Source organism: Peromyscus californicus, unplaced genomic scaffold (assembly GCF_007827085.1).
Source record: "Peromyscus californicus insignis strain IS unplaced genomic scaffold, ASM782708v3 Scaffold_3__1_contigs__length_106647218, whole genome shotgun sequence".
In the NCBI taxonomy this organism is placed as follows: Eukaryota; Metazoa; Chordata; class Mammalia; order Rodentia; family Cricetidae; genus Peromyscus; species Peromyscus californicus.
In genome coordinates, this window is record NW_026294551.1 from 91,084,932 (window position 1) to 91,110,698 (window position 25,767).

The 25,767-nt window shown below is 54.8% G+C and overlaps 1 protein-coding gene across 1 annotated transcript in view; it reads right to left on the minus strand.

Moving 5' to 3' along the window:
* The window catches only part of Neurl1b (neuralized E3 ubiquitin protein ligase 1B), a 31,985-nt gene extending 14,186 nt beyond the window's left edge, over positions 1 to 17,799 (minus strand). Inside the window, exons 1-2 of the mRNA XM_052758950.1 lie at positions 17,661 to 17,799; positions 648 to 1,193 (exon numbers count right to left, since the gene is read on the minus strand). Coding sequence (XP_052614910.1) covers positions 648 to 1,193; positions 17,661 to 17,691 — 577 coding nt within the window. The 5' untranslated portion in view covers positions 17,692 to 17,799. The remainder of the gene's footprint in view (positions 1 to 647; positions 1,194 to 17,660) is intronic.
* Positions 17,800 to 25,767: the final 7,968 nt, after the last annotated feature.

Here is a 25,767-nt window from a genome sequence, read left to right on the forward strand (position 1 = left end):
TGTGTGTGTGTGTGTGTGTGTGTGTGTCCTTCATGCTCAGTGGTAGGGTGGGCCATATATATATTTATACACACATGTATACATCACACACACACACACACACACACACACACACACACACACACACACACACACACACACACACACACATATATATGAGACTACATACAGTGTCTCAAGATGATGGGAGAAAATTTTTACGTTGGGAGCATCCACAGTCAGAATTTCAGCACTACGCGGGCCTCCCCAAAGCACCTCAGGCTTCTTCACAGTTAGCCTGGCTCTGGATGCTGCCCCTGACTGCCCACTGGCATAAGTTCATCTACTGGGTGAATAAAAGCCAGCAGAGGAAAGCATGCCGGGACTGGAGGAGGTGGCCCATGAACACATGAGTGAAAGAGGGAGTGAATGAACGAGTGAATCGTGGTCTAAGAGTGACAAGCTGGCTGGCCAAGGCATGGGTCTGTGCCCAGGCCACGTGGGTTCCCTCCCAGTTCTGCAACAAAAGTAACGCTGTGCCTCAGTTTCCTCCTCTGGAAATTGGACGTCATTGTTTTTGTGAGAATCAAGACCCATGGGGGGCACACCGAGCAGAGCCCCCGGGGCTGTAAACGCTACGGTCACACAGGCTGTGCCAAGCGACCTACCCAGCAGCTGCACTTCGTCGGTGATGCCGTAGACGTCAATGAGTGCCCAGAGTGGGCCTCCCACGGCCACGCCACAGTGGAACAGCACCGGCTCACCATCGTTGACGCTGTAGAAGACGCGGCCGTGGCGATCAGCCCAGTATGCTAGCACCGTGTCCCGTAGTGCCAAGTTCTCAGGCAGCGCCTTAGCCCAGTATCCAGGCCGTGTGACCAGGTCGGGGCAGGCGTACTTGGGGATGTCCTGAGCACTCATGAGTGACGGGTCGTGCGCAGTGAAGCCGAAGCGCAGGGCACCGCTCCAGCCAGGACGCACGGCCACCAGGCGCAGCCGCACCTGCTCATACAGGCGGATGGGCCTCTGCGTGAAGGTGACGCCGTTGCAGAAGCTGTTGCGCCGCGTAGCCCTGCGCGAGTGGCCGTCCAGCCGCACGTTCTTGCCCTTGGCCTGAGCGTGGAAGCGTGGTGCCTCGCCCAGGACCGCTCGCCTCTCGGGGCCAGGGCCGTAACAAGGCCGGGAGGCTAGGAGGCGTGCGGGAGGGCTGGAGTCTGTGGGCAGAGAGAAAGCATGTCAGCGCTTGGTACTCCTGTCGCCGGGGATTTTATTAACCATTTCCATAAATTCCACTTTAGATTGGGCATGGATACATTTTAGAAGGTTCTGGCCTAGACCTAAGGGGCTCCCCTACCCCTGTCCCCAACCATGGCAAGTCACTGCACACACTTCACGGCAACCCAAGGTTTAATGTTGAGTGTGCACTGAAGAGCTCCCTTTCCACACCCAGCTTATCACCACCTGGCCTGGGGTCAGATGACCTCTTCATCTCCAGCAAACCACCCCCAAGTCAAGAAGCTTCCTCCCAGGACGACATCTGAGCTGCAGAGTGCTGGGATTCTGTGAGGAACGGTGGGGATGTCTGGCTGCTTTCCTTAAAATTTGTGTTCACAGCGAGCTAGGGATCTGGGGTGCACACATTCTTCTGAGATTCCTAAAGCAGCCTGCAGCCCCAGGCTCCCAGCAACAGTGGGGGTAACCCTGTCACTCTCTCCACTGATTTCTTGTCTCCAGATGGGTCCAGTAAACTCCCATCACTGCTGGAAGGCCGTGTGGATCAAATGCCCAAATATGGCGGGACACCCAGGGTCTGTGATGGACCACTGGTAACCTCACGATCTATCTCTCGAAGGCTCCAGAGCTGTCTCAGCCAGGACTCTGGCTTTCCCCCCTTCACTGATGGTCAGGTGGTTAGCTTTTCTAGAATGTACCTTCTGGGGATTCATTTCTATGGAGATTTGCTCTGAGGGCCTTTTCAGGGAACCTAGCCATTGGTCAGAACCCAGGTGGCCCGGAACGGAGTGGGAGTCACCTTCCCCTCCTTCCTCTCTCCACTCCAAGGGAGGTGGCAGGTGGGTGGTCACTGCGGGGAGGAGTCCTGCACTTACTACAGCAGCAGAGGCCATTCTCAAAGCAGGCCACCACAGTACATTCTGAGAAGAATGGCAGGCCACTGTGGGGACACTCCTCCCACGCTCAACCCAGCGTGCACTGTGCTGTGGTCCTCTCAGGGATGGAGGTGGAGGGTTTGGTTAACCCTGAGGCTGATGGGCGGCAGAGCAAGGCAGAAAAAAACATCATGGCCCCTCTAAAAGCTGAGAAGGGGAGCAGGCCTCTTCAGACAGAAGGCACCCACCTGCCGAAGATGATGCCAGGCCAAGGAGCAGGACAGAGTCCCTCGTTAGGAGAAAAAAAAAACCTTCAGGGGCTGCTGTCAACTAGTTGCTTAGCAAACGTTAAGCAAAGGTCTACTATGGTCAGCCAGCATGCTAGGCAGTGGGCATACACCTGTCCCGAGACAAAGGTCCCCCTCTGATGAGTCTGACAACAAATGAAGTGTTGTGCGCTGGCGGGGGGTGGGGGGGGGGTAGGGTGGGGGGGGGAGAATACTGCAGAGAATAATGAGTTGAAAACCAGCCCTGGGATTTGCATAGAGAGCCTCCCTGTGGGGGACTGGAACAGAATACCAGAGGAAGAGAAGGAATGCGCCCTGAGGGTTTAGGAAGGAGAACTCCAGGCAGGAACACAGTGCAAAGGCCCCCCAGGAAAGGAAAGTGCTGATAAGGCTGAGCAACAAGGAGCCAGTGTGGGCAAGCTGGGGAGCGGGTCTGGGTGAGCCGGAGCTGGGGGAGTGGGGGCTTATAGAGCTTTGCCTTTTCTTTAACAATGCTGAGGGAGCTTCGTTATGGAAGGCTCAGTGCTGAGAGAGGAAGACTACCCTGGAGACCGGGGCAGGATGGGCTGTGGGGAGATCCACAGCTTGGACAGGCCTGCCAGATCACGAGGCTCAGATCGGAGAGAGGCCAGTAGGTGGCGAGAAGGGTCAGATTCTGAGCATGTCTTGAAGGCAGAAGAGATACAAAGGTTCTAAGAAAATTTCCACACAGAAATAAAAACACTTGATATATTTGCTTTGAACACTAAAACAACACTCAATGACTAGAACCTGCTTTTTAAAGGCGTTTTGGTTCTGCGGAGCATGTTTGAAGGGGAGCAGAGGGAAGGGGAAGGGTAGGGTTGTGCCAGGTGTGGACCCAGGGGCAGGACTTCGACCACACCTTCCATGCCCATCCAAGGCCTGGCTGAATCAGGTCCTTGATAAAGGCTAGCGGCTGCCTGCTAGCCTAGATGTTAGCTACCTCTAGGGATTAGCTTCTGCCACAGCCTACTTACAGATAGGGACATGGGCCAGTGGAGGGACGGCAAGGTGCCAGCTCAGGTCAGTCAGGGCGTAACCCGATTCTGCGGACTCTACTAGGCTACCCCAGTGCAGCTGCACACGTGTCAGGGCCACTGTTGTCTCGGGTTGTCCAGGCACACCCACCAGGTCTGGGCTGCAGTAAGACCCCATCCTTTCCCACACGTGTCAGTCACACGCACCTGCTGTTCTGTCTGCCCACAACGGCCCCTCCTTCTCCATCACCATGTCCAGCTCCTGGGGTGTCTGCCCTCAAATCCAGAAGCTGGGGTGCAACCCTGGTGGTTAGCCAATACGGACCTTTCTGCTTGGGGGTGGCTTTTACTTGCAAGCTGGGTAGTCGCCACACATCCAGCCAACATCCAGGGTCGCTTACTCTGTCGTACCTGCCTTCCCCCCCCTTCCATTCTCACAATAAAGCAAGAGGGGCCCAGGCAGGAGGGCTGCAGGAAGCGCTCATAAGAGGCTCTGAAGCGACACAAGAGAGCGGCATGCAACGTGTCGAAGTGTTCCATCCGCTGCTGCTCACTCGGTCTTTTCTTCACCCGCTCCTACTCTCTGCAGACCCCACAGAGTGGCATCTCTCCAGTGTCCCAGCTGGATTCACTCCAACAAGGAGCCGTTGAAGGCCAGCACATGCCCCAGCACCCAGGAGCTGTGGGTGGCAGTAATGTCCACAGAGGTGGGTCTTGAAAGATCAGAGGGGAGTGCCGTGGGCAGAGCAGGGAGTCGGCTGCTGTGGGAAAAGCAGCGGATTGCGGCAGTGGAGGCTCAGGGTGCCAAGGCTGGGCAGCCACTGTGTGAGGGGTTGGTACATGTGCTGTCCATGTCCTGGGGCTCAGATGGATGGTCATAAGTGCCAAGCCAGGAGACTCAGACCAGATGGCATGACCCAAGGCGAAAAGGGGCTATGCAAAAACACACCAGCCTTTGGCCAGCCAGTACTGCCTGCAGGAAGGGGTGGCTTTGGAGAGGCAGCCATCTTTGGAACCAATGCAATGAGAAGAATCACCAATTAAAGACCTATAGGAGTTTATAAGATGAAATCCAAGCAAGCAGGATGCCCAATGTGGGCCACGAGCAGGGGCAGCACGCACATACAGCCTTGGACAGGCCAACAAACATGGGCTACAGCTTCCTCCAGGGCCTAAAGACCAAGGTCCCCTGCATCTGCTGAATTCTCCAGGAAGCATTAATAGGACCACAGATCAAAGCCTTCAGAGCACCCAAGTGTGCTGTGACCTTGGGTGACTACTTCTCTCCTGCTCCGCTCTGGGGACCCATCTTATCTCTTCATCAGATCTCCCCATCAAACAGCCCAGTAGCCTCAGCAGGTGTTTCCAGAGCCCAATCTGGTCACGTGGGCTGGTAGGTGGGCAGGCAGATGGGGAGATTCAGCCTCTGTGACTTTGGGGTAAGCTCCCTGCAGACACCACTGTGCCTTCGGATAGCACTCACCCATAGGCCCCAGACTGACAGAGTTGTTTAATCTTGGTTACACAACCCAACTTCCTTCAGGGAATGAGGGATAAACACTCCACTTTCCCCCCACTGAGGCCAGAGGCTTGATGAGAGGCAAAGAACACCAGAGCGGTGGTGGGTAGGACGGATATGTTCTTGACACCAAGTGAAGACACTTAAAATAAAGGCCAGTGGGTGTCCTGATGTACATCCAGCACCTGCTTTGCTGGGTCCAGGGACACAGGGGACTGGAGTTAGGAGGAGAGCCAGGCTCTGGCCATGTCAGCAGGAAACTGAATTCAGTCACTTCAGCAGGGACAATCAACAGAAGAAAATTGAGGGAAGACAAATCCTGGCAACCCCATACCCACTGAACTGTTCATTTCTGAACAGTTCACAACAAGCCAAGGTCCCCCACTCTGCATGCCCCATGATGGAGGCATCTCAGCATGACTGCTGTTGGCCTTTACGATGAATCCTCTCCTTACCGTCCCACTTCCGGTAGACAGACCCAGTTTGCAGACCTCTTCTCTGTAGCAGCCAGAGGACCCAGTAGCTCACCACCTTCGCTAAGGCTCTGTTGGCATACACCCATGCTACCCCGGCCTGGGCCTACCTGGCACTTCATTGTGGAATGTCCTGTCACAGCTGCCGACACCAGGACCAGAATCAGACAAAGGCATTCAGCTAGGATGAGGCTCCCAAATCACACCAAGCACAAAACCATGCCCCTTTCCTCCCACACACACAGCCAAGGTTCCTGGTTAGTGAGGCCCATCTAGGAACCATGAGACCCAGTCAGGGAGGGGATTTCTGATAAGTGGAACAGAGTGGATCTCCGAAGTCACCCTTGTGGTTGACAGCAGGGACAGTCTCTGCCTGAACCTCACAGCCAGTAGCTCGGGCCCCACTCTGGGGTGTGGTGGGGGTCTTTCTAGAGTTCAGCTGGAGCAACAATGCCTGACACTAAAGCATGAAGATTCAAGACTGGGCAAGGCACACTAGGCATCTCCACTGCCCAGTCCTAGGCAAGCCTGTGAACGCTCCTTGGGTGGCTCCTGCTGTGACTCTGGGTTCAGTCTGTGCTTTGCTACTAATCTGCCTGAGGGCCCTTGAGAAAGTCCCTTTGACTGACAAAGATGTGGTCCTGTCACCTGCAAATGGTGGGTGACCTTAGCTCTCCACCTTGAGGTGGCTGGCAGGGATGGGGAGAACATACTCAGATGCCTCCCAAAGTCCTGGCACTTAGCAGAAAGGTAGTAAACAGTCATGCCCTCCATCAAAGTACAACCAGTAGGCAAGGCCCTCACCTCCAGCTAGATCTCTTGGGGCTCCAGAGCACAGGCCTGCAGCCATACACACCCAGCTCAAACCAGGGAGTGTTGTATGTTTGTTGTGTGACCTTAAACTCCATGCTTAACATCTCTGAGCCTCAAGTAGGCCTAGACAGCACAGACTCGTGTGATGTGCGGTGTGTAGCACACAGTAGGTGTCTGTAAAACATTTGGTTCTTTCTTTAATTGGTGTACAGGGACATAGTTTTTCCCAGAGGGCCCATGGCTTTGACCAGGAAATGCTACCCCAAACTCTTAGTGTTAGCTCCTCTCCTGTCCACAGACAGAGGCCTATTCTTAAACAGCCAGCCCGTGTCAGGCACAGGTGTCCTGTCAATCAACCCCAAACCTCATGCCATTGAGGAAACAGCACCCACTGCCAGGTATGCTGGGAGTTTTCACAGGGCTGGTAGTGATGGCATTCTGGCTGCAGCCAGGAGCAGGGCTCACCCACCTTTAACAGGAGCTTGTCCTTCACTGGGAATCCCTGCTGGGTTCCTAAAATGGGCTGGACACAGGCCCCCCACACTAGGACTTACGCCGGAAACACCCTCCCCAGCAGAGTCTGTTTTCACTACCTTCCATTTCCAACCGGGTAGAGAAAGTGAGACTGTGAGGCCAGGCTCAGGGCCCTGCTCCCACCTGGCCTTCTTCAGGGCAGCTGGTTGAAACACGGGGTAAGGGCAGGGCAGAGTCACAGGCCTTACTGAGAGCAATAAACAGTGCACAGCCTTCTCTCCCCAGGAACACACCCACACCCCATGCACAGACTCTGACACTCAACTTTCGAGGCTTCCTGGACTTGGATCATCAATCCTTAGATTGTAGACCTTGAGTGAGAAATGTCTGGTTCAAGAAATACTTGCTCAAGTTCAAAATGCAAACCAGCTCCACAGGCAGCCCCAAACATGGAGCGTTGGCATGTGTAGGTGTGTATAGGGCAAGCTTCAGAGATAAGAAAAACGAGGCTTCCCGCCATACCAAAAGGGCACGGACTTGGGTGTCCTTGGCAGCAGAAGGGACCTTTCCATTGGTGGGTTTGAAGTGGCTAGAAAAAGACAAACCCTCCCAGGCTCTCCTGCCAAACACAGCAACAGGCGCACAAGGGACTTTGTTCTTGGCCTCAGAGCCCTGGCTGGCCAGTACCCGGGGTGGAAGAGGGCCAGCCCGCGCTGGAAGCCGCCACTGGCCGCCTCCCCTTTGCTCTGCAAACAACTATCCACAGTCAACAGCTGTGGGGACTGGGGGTCCCTCCAGGCTGCTGGGGAGAAAGTCTTTTCTGTTCTCTGGGGACTGTTCGGTGTAGCAGCCCCTCAGCGGCGCTGACTCAGATGAGAGCCCAGGCAGAGTATCATCTCACTGTCCCTCTAACTCCACGGGCCCTTCGGCCAGGTTGCCACTTGATGAAAGGACCCAGGAAACTCCAGCCTTACAGGCGCTGGCTTCAGAGTTAGGGCCCCAAGGCTGTGAGGGCCAGAGGGAATGTCCCTCATTCCTTCCCCAGTATGTCACTCCCTCCTCATTCTGACAGCGCTGTAGCATCTGCTCTGTGCCAGCGCCTGTGTGGGTTGTGGGGTACATGTCCCAGTGAGTCACATACAGGACTCCCCTGCCATCTCTTTCCCCCCTGGAGGTAGATTTAGAGCTGACAGCAGCAGGAAGGACACACAGACAAAGCGCACAGGAAAGGTCGGAAAGAGCCACCCCACAGACAGAAGGGAAGGGAGCAGGAGGATGCAGGGAGAATCAAGGGCTGCATCACAAAGGCTGCATCATAAAGGCCAGGCAAAGGAGGTCTCCAAGAAAGCTTGGGGGCTGCTGAAGAGTTTGAAGCTGGACAATGCCCCCAGTGGATGTACCTCTCTGAAGAATGAGATTCAAACTGTGACCCTTCCTTTCTTCCCTGCCTGTCCAAATGGCCCAGTAGGACAGGCATGAGAAAGGCAGCCAAGATTTTGAACATCATGTCTAACTGCCACACACTCCTGCCTGGTCCAGCCCTCCCACCCCCGCCCCCCAGTGGCGCTTCTCCAGGCAGCCCTGGCAGCGCTCACTGATAAGCTGGCTAGAGCTGCCCAGGCCTGTGCTTCTCCCTCTCTCTTTGCCTTGCAGACAGCCACTCCCCCAACCCAGGTGGTGCCCAGAGCAGAGGCATTGGAAAAACTGCACCAGGTGAGCCCCTGCAGGTCCTTCTGAGAGTCGGGTGTTCGTGGGAACACTCACTCATCACCTTGCAGGGTGGAAACGGAGCGGAGGGTGGAACAGGATCTCCATCAAGGCTGCCTCTCTCCCCAGACTCACACTGCACAGCATGCTCACCCCAGGTCTCCCTAACATCCCAACCTGCGAGGAGAACGCTGCAGATGTAAGCGAGGCCATTGTGGAGCTTGGCACAGAAAGGGATTCTGGCTGGGGCAGGCAGGGTGGCAGTGGAAGCCATCAATCAGCTGGTTCGCAGCCTCAAAAAAGGTCACGGTTTGGCGGAACTTGGGATGAACAAAGGCAAAGTTTCTAAAAAGGGAAAGCGGTGACGGTGGGGGAGGGGAGTCCCAAGGGCCTGCAACCCCGACATCAGGGAAGAACTAGAGAGGAGCCTGCTGGAAGGCAGATTCTGGGAGCTGAGGCCCACCACCTGCCCCTGAGACCCAGGTGGCTGCTAGAAGTCCTTGGAGGCTTGGAGAGGCAGAGGAACTGCCTAAGGCCCGCCAGGCTGAGGTGGACTGACAGTGAGGTCCCGAGCAGCCAGCTGAAGCCGGAGTCAAGATGCCGTGACCGCACCCGGGTTTTGCACCCCAGCCTGGCTCTTCCCGTGTCTCACAGGCCCCTGAGGACAGCCTGCTGCCCTAGGAGGGGATGGTGTGTGCTGGGCCTGTGAAAGCCTCCTTCCTACCGGGTCTTGGTTCCCTGTGGCCACTCTATAGCTCATTTCTGGAGATGGAGAGGGGCTGGCCACGGCGAGGGCACAGGTAAGCCACACCTCAGTGAAAGCCTACGCTTGTTTCCATGGGACAGGACACGAGATGTTGGGTGTGACAGGGCAACTTGGTCTTAATCCCTCATCTCAAGGATTTTGGGGAGTGCAGATTCTTTGCCTCCAAGAATAAAGGACACTCATGGAGCCCTACTGTGTGCAGGGCTCTGACTTCCACCTGGTGTTCATTTCCAGACCCCGAGAAGGAGGACGGTGCCGTCATTATTCTCACCCTAAAGAAAACGAGGGGATGGAGGCTCACAGTGGGCAACTGTCTTGCCCAAGGACACACAGACAGAGGTTGGAACTCAGTACTGCTTCTAAGACCAGGGCTCTTTCAAACATCTCTCTTGGGATTATAGCCAAAGTCCCGTTGTAATTGCTCTGAGACCCTGGGCCAGGCTCCAGACCTCAGTGGCCCAGTCTGACAAACGGGAGATGGGGCAATGTGACGCAGGACTCCCTGGTTCTGAGAACAAAGCCTCTGCCTTCCAGGATGGAGCCCTATGCCATAACCCAGACACATGGAAATTCCACTCTGCCATCTCCTGCCCTTGAACACCAAGAACCTTGAGGGAAAGGAAGCTCTCCTGAGGCCCAAGGAGTTGCTGCCCACAGTGGAAAGTTACTGAGCCCAGCTTCAGAGGCACAAGGTGGAGCGTGTGCCTACCCATCTCATAAATCCATCATCCTGGGGGGCCAAGGGGAAGAAAACACATGCCCAAGGGCTATAACTGTGGTATAAACCGGGTGGTGTTGAGGGTGTAAACAAAATGCCCTGGGCACTCTGCCAGCCCACAGCCAGATGCCCCCGCCCATCCACTTCCCCAAATGGCTTACTCATTAAAGAGCTTTCCCCACCAGTGGGAGGAAAGGCCTGAGGTAGGGTATCACTAGGCCCGTGGAGTCCCTGTGAGAAGAATGAGGAAGGGTTAGGAAGCTTGGCGGCTGTCCTGGGTGGAGGTTCCAGGATATGCTCACAAACACCTGAACCACTGAGCTGAACTACAAAGAGGCTGGCTGGATTAGCTGAAGCAGGTAGCTTCCCATCACCTCAATCTCCAGATCTGTAAAATGGGTCTAACCCCTGTAGACTATGTAGGGGGGCATAGGTGTAAGGCTGGGAGGGCCACAGATGGCATCCTTGGCACACCAGGGAATTTCTTCCCAGGACTGGAGAGTGGACTGTCTTCCCAGGGTCCATGTGATGTCCGGCTCTGCTAAGCTACTCCTGTGACAAGCATTCCCTCACCTTTGCCCTGGAGGCCCTGACATGAGGAAGTCCTTCAGTGCTAAAATCTGTCTCTCTGGACACAGCAGACCTCTGCCCACGCTGCCCTGCCCATCGTGTCTGAAAACAGCTCATAGGTCTTGGAGGCCCCAAGCTGCCAATGGCGGTACTTCCATAGGATGTGTGGGCCTCCGCCCAGCTGTGCTCTCCAGAAAGCCCCAGGACAGTGGCTGTCCCCTGACTGGCTTTGGCAAGGGCTGGAGATATGTACACCAGACCGGAGGGATTCTCAGGCAGGTCCCGTGGTGAACCCACAGGCCACCTGGAGCATGCCCGATCCATCATTCCTGCAGGGGAGGAGGGGGCCAGGATTCAGGACAACCGGAGAACACAGGGCTGCTGAGAGTTCACCTGCAGGGGCGCCCTCCTGTATCCAGCAGTCCCTGGAAGAGCATTCCTGCACGCCAACTGGCAGAAGCTGTGTGTCCCAGGGCAAGAGACCGTCCCTGTTGGTACCAGTTTCTCACCAGTTACGTGGGGCTAACCTCAGTGGGTATTAGGGCCTGGGCGGAGGGTTAAACAAGCGTGCTAGCTTAGAACAGTGTTTGGACAGGCAGGCTGCGCTACACACATTAGCAGTTCTTATTACTCTGTGTCTGTCCCCTTCGAGAGCACCTGATCCAGGCTCAGCACGGAGCAGCTTGCTGGCTGGGTGGACTCACAATTTAAGGAGCCAGGCGAGCACTCTACTGGTCCAGAATTTGGCACATCTGAATGGAAGTATCACTTCAATGTGCCAGGAAGGGATTGAGGCTTGGAAGGTTACGCTACCTGGCTGGCTGAAGGACAAGCAGGTCACAGATCCACGTAGATAATCAAGGACCCTGGCCTGTGTGTCAGTGATGGCCAGCGTGGGGACAGGCTGCCTTTGTGTGGCAGCCAGCCTCTCAGCTTTGCTCACGGAGCTCAGGTGAGCAAATGTGGGCCTGTGGTGTCTGCCATCACCCGGGTGTTCGAGTTCCACTAGGCAGGCACACACACCCTCCAAGAGACCAGTGCAGAGCCACACCCACCTTTGTAGATGCAGAGAAGGGGTGCTGGGAGGGGACATTTTCACCGTAGGCACCTGAGATAGGGATGCCACCTCCAGATGACAGACAAAGTGTGTCCCAGGATGCTTAGGATACGGTCAAGGGGCAGTCACTTGATGAGAGACAAAGGTTCCCGAGGGCAGGCCTGGGGTTGGGTTGGTCACCTGCTACACTTCTTAGTCACCTGACCCAGGGTAGGTGACCTTACTGTTCGGGGTCTGTTTCCTCATCTTGCCCCTCACCCTCGGCTTCAAGCACTACCACTGCCAGCCCTGCACTTCTGTTTTACTCCCTCAGAGCACAGCACTAAATACAGATGCGAGGTACAGAGTCGCCTCTTCTCACCCGTGGACGATTAAACAGCCTGGCCCTGACGGGGAAGCCAGAGAGCAGATTGCACCCCATCTGCAGATCCCCCTACTGCCACAACCCTTCTGTCACCCCATTAGTACTGGCTCCCAGAACTCTGAAGCTCTGCTCCCATCCTCTCCTTGAACCTGGGGTCTTGGACTTGGAGGCATTCTGCCTTCGCCAGCCGTTCCCACTTTCCCAACAAAGCCTTTTTCCTTGGATAGAGCGTGCCTCCTTCAGGAAGCCCTCCCCACATCCTCCTCGGGTCTCCTCTGTCACCATCACTTGCTGTGTCTACTGGTTTCTACCACCAAAACCCAACTCCTTAAAACCAGGCTGTGGTCCCTGCCCTCGCTGAGTGTGCCAACTGCCCAATGGGCAGCTTTCTGTCTGAAAAGCAGGTGCTCTGGGAAGAGCCTGAGAACCTGAAACCAATGCGCTTGAAGGGAGTCCTCCCATCCAGTCCTGGGTATGGGGCTGAGGGCCACCAGGCCACCTGCCAGCCAAGTTTTATGGCCCAGGAGCAGGACTGGGAAGGTCGTTATCCAATGACAACCATGACCGTGATGCTCTTTCTTGCTTACTGCTCCCAGGACACTACTCGACTTACCCCGCCAGCCTGGGAGCTGCCCCTTATGTTCCTGCTTCCTGCTCATGGTCTGGGGTGCAGTGTGGCCTTATCCTAAGGTCTGGGCTCTGCCCTCACCTCTCCTGGAGCCAAGTGGCCTCTGTCAACACAGGCTGTGCCCATCAGAGAGATACATTTGACCTGTCACATGGACGTGAGCATGAACCTAGCAGGTGGTGGGGACACCCTAACATTTAGGAAGCAGAGGAAGGAGGACTGCTGAGTTCAAGGCCAGTCTAGACTGTACAGAGTGAGTCCCTGTCTCGAAAGAATCCACTTGGACTGCAGAGATGGCTCTGTGGCTAAGAGTCCGTACCACTCTTGCAAAGGACTAGCGTTTGGTTCCTAGTACCCATAATAGGTGGCTTATTAAGTCAGTATAACTTCAGCTCCAAGGGATCGGAATGTTCTTCTGGCCTCTGTAAGCACTGCACACATGTGGTACACGTACATGTATACACACATACACACACACACACACACACACACACACACACACACACGTAAATAAAAACAAATATTTAGGGCTGGAAAGACTGCTCAACATTTAAGAGCACTTGCTGCTCTCCTAGGAGGTCTGAGTTTGGTTCCCAGCACCCACATCAGACGGTTTACAAGCACAGTAATTCCATTTTCAGGGAATCTGACATCTCTGGCCTCCAAGGACACCGGCACTTGTGTTCAATCTCACACACATGCAAATACATTAATTAAAATAGTAAGACACATCTTTAAAAAACAATCCTTTTATAATGAGTGCATGCCAGTACCTCTTCCACGCTGTATCGTTAAAGAGCATTTCGTAGCTGGTACTGACCCACAGTAGACAGGCACTTTGGTGGCCCAGCCTGGCTTGGGGATAGGGCTTGGCTTGGGGATAGGGTGGCACTAAGCTGGTTCTACACTATGAGGGCATGTGTCCCTTCTGACTGTGACATTCAAGACTGTACCCCATGCCTGGCACATGACAGGTGTTGGTGGCCACAGAGTAACCAAATCACCAAGCCACATAGGACCCCAAGGGCAAGCAGACACTCAGCTGGACTTCCTTTCAGAGGTAACCTCTTCCAGGAAGCCTTCCTGATCTCTCACAGTAGGGGAGGGGCAGAATGGAAGCAGAGAGGATGAAACAGAAGCCACCTGTTCTGTCCAGACCACAGACCACTCATCTACCATGCGCTCACACAGGACAGACCCCCGTTTCTCTTCCTACATCCACTGTCTGCATAGCCCAGCCCGCAGCGTCCTTATAGGCCCTCACCAAGGGGTCTTACCCAGCCCTCCTGAGCATTAGTCAGCAGCACGGAGGTCTCAGGGAAGTTGAAGGAGCTGCTGTGACTAAGAGACTCAGCTACACTACAAAAGAAACTCAACTCGGCTCCAGACTTCAGCTGAGAGAAGGCCGACGGTGTGAAGAGAAACGCCATTGTTACTCGTTGGCTGGCTACCGCATGGTGACCAAGACTGCTACCTTCCCAGGGGCTGAAAAAGTCACGGTTCAGGAACACCAGTGGCTGCTCGCTCGGGGAACACCATCTCGGTGAGCAGACAGGGCGCTGGGCAGCAGAGGGCCAGGCAGCTACAGGGCTTCACCAGTTTGCTTTGTCTAGGAGGGCCTTGTTTGGGCCCACTGGTCCAAGCAGTCTAGTCTAGGAGGATGGGGAGAGGAGCTCTGTGGAAAGGGTCGTCTAAGGCAGGTATGAGTACACCCCTTCTAGACTGGCAGCCGCCAGCTATGTGGTAGGTTAGGAAGCCTGAGCCAGCCTCTCTCCCCTACAGTCGTGCCGCTGCCCTTGACCTCTCTGAGCCTCCATTTGTTGCCTGTGAAATCAAAGATGGCCCTTTCAAACACACCCACTGGAGGTCTGGTCCAGCCTGCCTGTGGGGGCCCAGATAGACTCAGTATACCTCCTCAACTAAAACTCCCAGACAACTGGCCATTGAGCAGACACTGAAAGCTGTTGGCTTGGCCAAGCACTGGCCAACTCAATGACTAAACCAAGTCGATAGTTTGAATTCAGCATCTCCTCCAACCAGTGCTCAGTGAACCCCAGAGGTGCATAGGGAAGAGTCTAGAATGGTTAGGAGAAAGGGGAGAACTCTTTCTCCTACCCACGCCATCCTGGAATGCTGCCCTCCTCCCTTTCTACCTGTTATATATTTATTTTCCCCGTATAAAACCCAGAGAAAGGCTGGTGAAGTGAAAAACAGTCACCACATGGCATTAGGAACCTGGTGGATCTCAGACAGCTAAGTCCCAGCTTAGTTGGAGCCTGTGTGAGCTGGACTTACCCAGTCTCTCTGTGTCCTCTAAACTGGAGGGGGCTGATACCTTACATTGCAGGGTGGATCTGCATCTGGAAAGGGAGGGTGAAGTACACAGTAAGAGCTTAGCTGATGCAAGGTCTCCTGCTGATCTGTGCTCACTCCAGGGTCAAGGATATACATCGGAATATGCTGGTGCAGTTTGAAAGAGCTGCCAAGGAGATTCCCACCACCAATCAAAGGGCACTTCCCTTTCTTTGGCATTTCCTTATTGTGTCCTGTAAAAAGTCATGTGCAAGTCATGTGCAAGGTGGAATACCCAATAAATGTTATCTGAACCAGGGGCACTTAATAAGTGTTATCTAGGCCTGGGTTGAGAGGATAATGCCTGGGAACTGAGGACTTTGGAGCTAAATAAACCTGGATTTCAATTCTGGCGCTGCCAGCTAGAGGAGCTCTGTAGAAGAAGATACATCATTTGACCTCTCTGAACCTTGATTTTTCATCCATTAAATGGGAGTGATGACCCTGCTGTCCAGGGTTGCTGGGAGAATAAGCCTATGCATTCACTCACTAACCATCCTAGCCCTCCTCCAGGAACTCAACATACAGCGGTGACCAAACACACGCACGTTACGTCACACTGTGTGGCAAATGCTCAGGAGAACCACAAGGCAAAGGGGGCCGGGGGTTGGGGAGGAACGACAGTGTCTAGACCCAGTCTAGAGCAGGGGCCTGAGGGAAGGAAGGGGGAACCGCACGGAGGTCAGAGGGGGATTGCCAGGCAGCCCGATGGGAGTGCAGCAGCCTTAAGAATCGCGTTGGTGTGTGACTGCAGCCACACATGTAGGGAGCCTGGCCTGGAACCCAGGTGCTCAGCCAATGCCAGCTCTCTATTTCCAGGCCTGTGGAATGAACCCCACGCACGTGCCCCTTCCCTGAGAAGAGAAGCACAAGCTTCCTCAGGGCAAGCCTGAGCCAAGAGCTCCTTCAGCCAAAGATGCAGGCTCCATTTGCGCTCCACCACCCGGTGCTGAGCCTGCGCCAGGCACTAGGCTCTCGGATGGGCAAGCCAAGCGGGGAAGGGAACGAGATGATCACAGCATGGGCCCTGTCCTCATGGGACCCCACACAGAGTCACAGCAAGAGGTAGTGGCAGTGCCGCACGCACGGTCACATGAACAAGCAGTCTTCAGGGGGTGTCCCGGCGTTAAAGCCGAGAGTGTGGCTGCAGAAGGGTTCCTGGAAACGGTGACCACGGAGCTTGATGGTGAGGCATGGAGTGGACAAGGAAGAATATTCCAGGCGTGAGGGGCTGGGTGTAGAGGTTCAAGAAGCTAACGGCCAGAAGATTGGAGAAAATAGACAGACCTTCACATTTCTGGCACCTGCTAGCTGACGGGCCTTCTCTTCCCCTCACTTGGTCCCTCAGACACTAGGGGGCTCCCACACTTACATACAGCATGGGGTGACCTGTCTTGACCCTGAGCCCCAGCCTAGAGTGCCCCACCCACAGCACCAGGCCCCAGGGGAACGGACACAGCACGAGTCTCAGGCAATGTGTGGCCACCTGGTGAGACTTGCCTGTTCCCTTCCCTTACTCCAAGTGTGACCCACAGGTGGCAGGATGGCTTTTTAAAACCTCACTAGATGAGCACAGACGTTCTGGATGAAGCAATTGAGCACGGAGCAGTGGAGTGGTGTCTCACCCACAGTCTTCTGTGACTGCCATCTCTGATGACACCTCAGCTCCCTCAGGATGGGTGGCTGGGTCTCCCCATCCTGGCAGTAGCCAGGTGCACAAGAAGCAGCTGTCCCCTCTAGTACAGACCCAGGTTCCAATGCCACCTCTGCTTTTGAGCAGCCTGTGACTCCACTTGGCTGACAGTAGGAACCATCCAGGGAAAGCTGCCCAGGGGCTTATCAGTAGAAGGGGCTGTCTCCTTCCTCAGCAGCCTTTGGACCCCAGGCTGGCCCTAGGCGAGGAGACAAATCTTTTCTGGTAACTGATGGAGGAAGGGCTGTGGTGGGGTGTCAGCTGAGCGGCACTAAATCTGACCTAAAGCCAACTTGCTTCTTCTCTGAGCTACCCCCCACCAAACACACACACCCAGCCTTTGCCCAAAAATGCTGCGAATGTTCAGCTTTATGCCCAAACACTTCTGAAGACTTGGGGCAGTGGGGGGGGGGGGGGGGGGGGGCGGGGCAGACGGGCTGACAGGGCCCTTGCAGTCCCCCACCACGGCCTGGTATCGGGTCATTTCTCTTCATCTGAGCTTCAGCTTGTTCGTGTGTAAAATCGGGGTGCCCTTCCTTACGAGGACGCTTCTTTGCAGACAGGCAGTGGCACAGAGCCTCGGCGAGCTGACCTGTTCCACCATCAGTACGTTTTTTCAACGAGGTGTGGTGTCCCCCTGCCTCCGCACGCCCGCCCCACGCCCCTCGCCCTCGCCCACAGCCTTTCTCGGGTCTGGGAAATTCTAGGGCGCTTTTAACTAGGGGGCGATGCGCTCCGCAGGAGTGGCTCAGATGGGGCTGGAGAACCCCCAGCTGAGCGGACACCCGAGCTGGGCGCAGCCCGGCGCACGTGGGAACGCCGCCAAGAAGTAGCACGTGTGGTGGGGGCGCCTGCGGGATGCGCGCGCGGGGACCCGGGACACCCGCGCCCCGCAACCCCCTGGAGGCTCCGGCCGGGGGAAGCCCCGATGGCCCCGGGCTTGCTCCTTAGCGACCTCGGGCTGGAACAAAGGCGCGGGGCGCACGGCCAAGGCCAGGAGAACCAGGCAGGGGCTGCACGGCCCGGTAGGGGTGCGGCTCCGGGGATCAGGCTCAGGCAGCCAGACTCCCGCGTGCACCCGGGGCTCCGCGGCTGGGGCTGCCCGGGGAGGACCGAGCGTTCCGCACCACCTCGGGGCGCGGCTCCGCGCGTACCTGGCAGGGTCCGGTGCACCGTGTTGCCCATCGCTGCTCCGAGAGTCGCGGCGCGGGGCTAGCTGGGCGGGCCGGGGGCCGCGGCCGGGCTGCGGGGCATTGCCGCTGTACGGGCGACCGGCGGGCGGCAGATGGGCGGCGCGGGCGGCGGCGAGAGGAGGCGGAGCCACCGGCCCGGGCGCGCCCGCCCCGCCCCCGCGCCCGCCGCCAACCGTGCCGGGGCGGGGCCGCCGCCACCGCCGCGTCTTTTGAAAGTTTGCACCGGCAGGGCGCGGGAGAGGCGGGGCTGGCCTCCTGTCCTTGACGTTCCCGCGCGGGGTGCGCGGGTTCTTTCTGACACTCGGGAGGGGCCGCGGGGCGCCGAGACCTCCTCCAGGCGCTGGGCCACTCTGGGCGGTGCCCGGACTCCAGGGGCGATGGTCACACAGGCAGGTCGCGCAGGACAGGGTCAAGGGCTCCATGGCAGTCCAGCCAGGGTGAGCTGGGGAGCCTGGGAACTTCTCCACTCCCTAGGCCACATACCTAGGAGGAGAGACTTCGGTGGTATGCAAGGGGGGTGGGAGGGTGGACCTCAGTCATTAGCTCACTATTCCTCCTTCATTAAAATACTGGCTAGACCCTATGTACCAGGCCCTGTGCTGAACCTCCACAGTCTCTGCTGTCCAGGAAGGGACAGTAGTGGTCGAGACAGGAAAGATTAGCCATCAAGATCACACAGTGATCAAAGCCAGCAAGAACGTTGAGGGTGTCAGGTAGCACTGGTTGGGGGTTTGGGAGAGAATGGGGTTGTGTATGAGGTGGGGAATGTGTGTGTGTGGGGGGCAAGCATTCCTCGTGGATTAGCCCACCCCATAGGTCTTTTCTCAGAACCTTTCAGCCTTGGCTGCTTTCCCATACTGAAGTCAGCTATCCTGTGCCTCCCTAGTCCAGACTCACAGGCTGAAACACCAAGGTGGAGGAGGTGTGATGATGGTGAGGAGACCCAGTCCCTAGCCTTTGCTTGCAGACTCTAGCTCCCATATGCTGTATTCCCATAGCCGTAGGAAGCAGGGTTGTTACCGCCGCGTCACAGACAGGGTAACTGAGCAATCAGACAGCAATCTCCCAGTTGCCGAGGGCGAGCTCCTTCTGAAGCTGTGTGAATAAAACAGGGTGCTCCAAGGAGAGCCTCTGCCTTGGCTTCTCAGGTGTCCTCAAACCCTCCACCTCCAGGAAGCTATGTCCAGACCTACTCTGTACTGAGTTTCTAATTCTCAATTGCAAGTGCTCTCAGTTATTTATTTTTTCACCCCAAACTCTGATGCGGGCAAGGTACGTTAGCTGGGTGGGCCTTCACTCTCTGTGAGCCTGGGGTACTTCAAGAGGTCGCCATTGCTATAAAAGGAATTGAGGAATTTCACTCAGATAAAAAGACTCGAGGCAGAAGGACTTCGTGATGGCCGGGTGGGGGGCTGCTGTCCACCGGCCTTTCAAGGCCACTTTCAGAGAACTCCAGCAAGACGCTGTGCTGTTTTCGAGAACGCTCGTCTGCAGCTACCGAGACCCCTACTGTCCTGGTGTAGTGCAAGAGGTGCCCCCATGAGATTCGTGGGTTTGAAAGGCAGGGATTGAGCCTCTCCGTGAAGATGTGCTTTGGGAAAATGCTGCCCCCTCCCCCATGGTGGTGACATAGCGACAAACCACGCGGAAAAGAATTGGGATCAAAGAATTTCTTGAAGATCCAGAGTTCCAAATCCGTGTGTTAAATACCATGAACTTGAAATACGGATGTGTAAGTAAGACGGTAAGCCTGTAAGTGGACATCTGACTGCCCCTCTTCCCTCTTGTTTTTTGGACTACTCAGCTTTACATGCATGGGCTCTTGGGGAGAATGGAGGTGGCCCTCTATCTAGAGTCCAAATAGATTGTAGACTGACTTATATTGGGGTATATACGGTAAATTGCTCATTCACTGAGGTCCCTCTGCACCTTGTCCTGTCCTTCAGCTACATTCATCCCTGGCTCCCCACACAGAGCTGGCCCCACTCAGTGCCCATTGAATAAAATATCTGCAGAGAGGCCTGGCTCTGACTGGGAGAAGACAGAAGGACGAGGAAGAGAAGAACTGCAAAGGAATGAGCTGCCATGACAGTAGTCCCGCCTCCTCATCTAGAGTGACAGCTGCGGGCAAAAGAAGCAAGCTCGATAAGCAATGCAGTAAAACACAAATGTAGTCACACCAAGGGCGTGGCCACTCCAGGATGGGCTGATTTGCTCATTCTAGGATTTGCTTTGGCTCTGGAGCCCACCCCTGAAAGAAACCTAAGCTGTTGCATGAGGGCGGGGCCCGAGGCTTGGCCAGGTGGGGAGACCTCTGTGCCAGGAGGTAAGAAACAACTAGGAGGTCTGCTGTGAGGGCTTCTGGGTTCCACAGGTTTCCAGAATTCAGAGTGGCAGGGGTGCACTGTGGTGGGCCTTCTAGAGTCCCAGGCTAGAAAAACCACAGGTCCCTGCTGATCTCCTGTGGCCCTGCTAATCCAGCTCCTCGGCAGGGCCAGCTGAGAGAGCATGGGACCTCTGTCTCCTTGGGTTAGGAGACCCGGGACCAGACCTGGGGGCAGAAGCATGAAAGGATGGGGAGAACGTGGGGCCCTGCTCTTGTGCTGTGCCCGGGGCTCTGTAGCCATAGATGCATCCTGTGACCCTCTCCCACCTCTCCAGACATAGGGATCATACCACACCAAAGAAGACAGCTTACAAATTCAGCCTTAGATACCGAGCCTCAGAAGGTGGAGACTCTTGCCTCGGGCATTCAGCTGCTAAGAGGAGTGGGGATAGCCACCCAAGTTAGATGGCTCCAAACAGTGTGCCTTGAAAGTAAGAAAAGGCAGCTCTACCAGGGGCCAGGGCACTGGAGCTTACAGGAATGAGTGGTGGGCCAGAAGTATCCCCACAGGGCCCAGGAGACAGGGCACATGGGATACCATCAGGCTGTAGCCACAGCCTCCAGTCTACCTACTCCTCAACACACAGCTGCCTGCCCCACCCAGCACAGGGACTGCTGTCCTCCTTAGGTATCACATGGGCTATAGGCTCTGGGTGAGCGTCACTGTAGTTATACAACATCAGGAGCCTCTAGAGCAGTGGGCAGTGGGAGGCCTGGCCCTGGCTCTGCTCCTGCGGGGCCCTGGCTCTGCTCCAGCTCTGACAGGTCCAGCCAACAACTGTCAAGACCCACCTGAGCTGGGGTTGCCCACCGTAGACACATCCACCCGCTCAGGAAGCCAGAGTCCAGGCTGCAGTTAGATTACAAAGCTGTTTTAAACTTGCCACAGGGAGGCTGCAGGAGGCCTGTGAGTTCCTGGTCAGCTTGGGCTCCAGAGCAAAGCCGTGTCTCATAACACCAAGACAGAGATGCACCTGATATGCACAAGGCCCTGGATTTGGGCCTCAGCACTGAAGAAAAGGCCTCAATTAACCTCAGGGTCATAACCCCTCACTTTATCAATTGCTGTTTGCAAAGTGCCAGCAGCTGGGTAGCAGGAACCTGGCAGCACCCTCTGAGTCCTCACCACCACCTGCCAAGGTGACCATGAACCTCTCAGGAAAGGAAACAGCCTCAGAGATGAGGTGGAGTAGCTGTCAGCCTCACCCAGTCGGGAGAAGGTAGAATTCAGAGGGTTCTCATTTCTCTCTAGAGGAGGAGGCAGGCTCAGAGGGATGAAGCCACCTGCCACAGCGCTAAACAGAGGAGCCAGGGGGTCTGAAGTTCTCTGGCTCCAGGATTCACCCCTGCTGTACTGCCTTCAATGAGCAAATCGCTTCTCATGGCACAGAACCCATCAACCGCACACCTGGCAGCCAAGGTGAAAAGGGAAAGCCTGTGCCATGGTTTTCCTTGTTTGTTTATGGACGCACGTTTGGTCCTGAAGATAGTTGTAGTGAGAGCTCACCTAAGGCCCACAAGAAGGTCTTTCTTATCCAAAGACATATCAACCATGTTCAGATGGACGGAGACACCAAGGTGGGAATTTACCTAAAATCCAATCGGGGTAGCTCTGCCAGAGCCTGGGTCATGGGTGCCTAGACTCAATGTTTCCATGATCCAAGGTCAGAGTGGAGGTAATTTGACTCACTGTGGGCACAGGGCAGAAGCCTGAGGCAGAGTGGGCTGGAGTCAGCCCATGACCCTGGCTTTCATTGGCGGTGTAACTACTGGGGCCCACACTGAGTGAGCACCAGGCTCCCCAAGGCCCATGGCATGGGCTAAGATTGCAATCATGCATGCAAGGAGGTAGTTCTACCAAGGAGTCCCTTTCTAGATGAGGGAAGTTAAAAACCAGCACACGTGGGTAGCGCTTGTGGTCATATAGGAAGAGACCGTGAACATCTGGGCTCCAGTTTGTTGATTGTCAGGGCAACTCTTGCAGTGAGGTAAGAAAAGTAGCCGGGGCCGGGCGGTGGTGGTGCACGCCTTTAATCCCAGCACTCGGGAGGCAGAGCCAGGCGGATCTCTGTGAGTTCAAGGCCAGCCTGGTCTCCAAAGCGAGTTCCAGGAAAGGCGCAAAGCTACACAGAGAAACCCTGTCTCGAAAAACCAAAAACCAAAAAAAAAAAAAAAAAAAAAAAAAAAGAAAAGGAGCCGGGGTTTGAGAGGACTTGCTTCTGAGGCCCCTTTAGTCATCCCTCCCTTTGATCCTCCTCTCTCTCCTATAGCAAGGCAGGGGCTATTATTTCTGCTCTATGTTAGGAGGCTCAGAGAGGGAGAGAAACTTATCTAAGGTCACTCAGCCAGCTGTAGCACAAGTAAACCTAGAAGCCCACCCAGTCTGACCCAGAGCCCTTACTTCCTTTCTTTTGGCCTTGAAAGTGGCTGAGAGTTTGCAGAGGGACCAGCCTGTCCTATCTGGGGCAACCAGAGTCCTGACAGCTTCCTGGAGTTGTAGAAAACTGGCCCCAGAGATACCGACTTCTGAAGAAAAGCTAGAACACTCAAGAGCTTGTCACTCAAGAGCCCAGCTTCAAACACAGCTTTGCCCTTAGGGACTGGCAGAACCTGGCTGCGTCATGTGCTCCTGTCCGCCTTGTTTCTGAGTCTGTGCAGTGGAGATGTCCAGGCACACATGCCTCTGGGTACTGGAGGAGTGGGTCATCAGCCAGCCACAGGAGCCACCGCATGAGAAGCAGCCAGTGTGTGTCCTCAGGATGCTAGCCACCCTGGACCCGTCACTATGTGCCTGCTTGCTGCAGCATTGTCTATTGAAAGGTCCAGATTGGTCAAGCAAAATGGTCTGAGGCCTCATTCTGCCCTCTTCTGGCTGGGCAATTGGCCAGGTCATTCCAGGGCTCCAGGACTACATCCCTATGAAAAGGGAGGCATTGGCTTTCACTGCATTCCTGCAGCAAGACCCCCCCTTCATCAAATGGTGGATCACCCAAGAACTACTCCATCAACATGCTAAGAGGAATCCAAATGGGCTAAAATAAACGAAGGGGCACATGCTATTCACCGCCTGGTTGGCTCAGTGTTTTAAAGAAGTCAGCTTCAAGTTGATTGACAGATCCAGTGCATATAAACCCTAACGAAATTCTGGGGTGTGTGTGTGTGTGTGTGTGTGTGAAATACATTCTAATTTTCACAAAAACTGTAGAAACTAAAGGATGAAAGACAACTGTTTACAAAGAAGAGGAAGAATGAAATGGGAAAAGTTCCTCTACCTTTCGGGTTTGTGCTATTTCAGTTTTCTTTTAATTAGCATACAAGGTAACAGGTTTCATTACGGAATTTCTATACCTATTTTCTTTGGTGAAGTCTCCCCTGTCTCTCCCTGATCCCCCTTCCCCCACTTCTCCATCTACCCAGCCCTCTCCAGCTTTACTGGATATTAATGCCAATTATAAAACTAACTAAAACAGTGTGGCATTGTGTGTGGATAAATGGCCAGGCCTGTTGGGATAAGACAGAAGCCAGACACAAGCAGACATGTGGTTTACACCAAGCATAGGGTAAAGACAGTCTTTAATGACTCTTGTAGGTCCAGTTGGCCGTCCGTACAGGAACAGACTGCTGCCCCACGCCACCACCACAGTGGTGGCAGAAGGATCTAGATTAAAGGAGAATGTCACAGAGGAATAGCTTCAGAGATGGAGTGCAGGTCAGTTCCTGTTTGCCTAGCTCCACAAAGCTTCGAGCTCAATCCCCTACACCTCATAAATTCAGCTTGGTGGTACACACCCGTTTTCCCAGCGCCAGCACTAGGGAGGTGGAGGCAAGAGAATCAGAAGTTCAAGGTCATCCTTCACTGTACATGGAGTTGGAGACCAGCCTGGGCTACATGAGATCCTACCCCTCCCACTCGAAATAACAAAACACCAACACAAAAAGTGTATCTTCATGTCAGCGTGGCACACACCTGCAAGCCCACCTTCAGCAGGCAGAAGCAGGAGTCAGTTACATAAGGAGTTCAAAAACAACAATAGCAAAACCAAACAAAATAATTCATCCTTAAAAGAAAAATGTAGCTGGGCATGATGACTCAGCTCTCTAACCTAAGCGCTAGGGAGGCTGAAGCAGAAGGGCTGCCCCAAGTTCAAGGCCAGCCTAGACTAGATGAGCCCTTGTCTCAAAATACCCACTCCTGAGAGTCTTCTTGTTCATATGACATTCAAAACAAAACCCCCAAAAAACTGCCCAAGAGTTGTGGTGATGGCTCATTGTGTAAACTGATTGTCACACAAGTGTGAGGACCTGAGTTTGGATTTCCAGAGTCCGTGTGAAAAGGTGAGGATGGCAGCAGGTGCTTGTAACCTTGGCACTGGGATGGGGTGCAGGGGATACAGACTCAGGTTCAGTGAGAGACCCTGCCTCAAAAAATAAAGTGGAGAAAAAAAATAATAAAAAATAAAGTGGAGAAATGGAGGAACAACACCCAACGTTGACCTCTGGACTTCAAAAATGTGTAAGAGGTACACACACGGGATGGGGGGGGAGATTAATGCAATGCAAAAGTGGGCAAAATCCAGATATTTCACAGGAGTATTTTAGTGGCCAATGAACATGAAGGTATTGAATCTCATCAATGATTAGAAAAAAGTTACAAAGGGATAGCCACAGCACCCCAACTGACTGGCTAAAATTTAAAATGTTGATAATACTAAGTGTTGACTAAATTGTGGCACAACAGAGAATCTTACAGTTTAGAAACCCAGTTAGCAGGATCTATTATATACTGAACTATTTCTATCTAGTGCCTATTTACACCTTCTTAGCACACATTCCTATTTATCTGGGTCTTCTAGATATCTATTGAGCAGGATCTACTGTAGCTAAGCCTACCCCACGATGCAGCAGTCACAATGACCATGTACACGGTCACGCTCTGAGTCAAGCCATGCCGACAGAGCAGATGGCGTAGAGTGAAGAGGAGAGTTACATCGGGTGGTGGCCACCTGGGCATGGTATGGTGACCAAGGCCAGTCCACGGGGGCTTGTGGGAGCGGGGAAGTTTGCTGTCTTTTTGAGAAATCAATTCCACAGTCAAAATATTCTCCTGCCAGCCAAGCCAGACAGCCGCCAGAGAGGTGCAAGGTGGCCTCACGGAGTCAGAGCTGGGGCTGAGGAGAGCTGCCCAAGCTGCATGGTCCTCTTGGCCGGCACCCTCTGGGCCAGGGTGGAAAGCTGGGGAGGGGGATGGGGAGGGGGGGCTTGGGTGCTGCAGAGGACTTTTCTGTGAAGAAACGGAATCCAAGCCCAGGAGCTCATCATGTGTGTGAAGCCCACACCCCTCAAGCAGCTCAGGAGACAATGCACACGTATGCTGAAGGATTCGTTCACACCCTGCTATACAGCCATGTGCGTCAGGAGTGGTTTCCCCAAGTCTCGGGGGCCATGGGACCCCTCCTGGCAAAGGTGGCGGCTGTGCTTGCTGTGGACAGTAGAGCGGGTCTGCCAGGGCTGTGGGGCCACCTTGGAAGCGGAAGCAGAGGCCCTAGAGTCAGTGGGAGGAGCCCTTTGAGGAACAGGTGGCCCAGGGGTGTGGCAGAAAGCAAAGAGAGGTGCCCCAGGTCACTTACTGTGGGAAGCTACCCTCTTGAAAAGACCGGACAAAGCAGCCTTCCCTCCATAGCA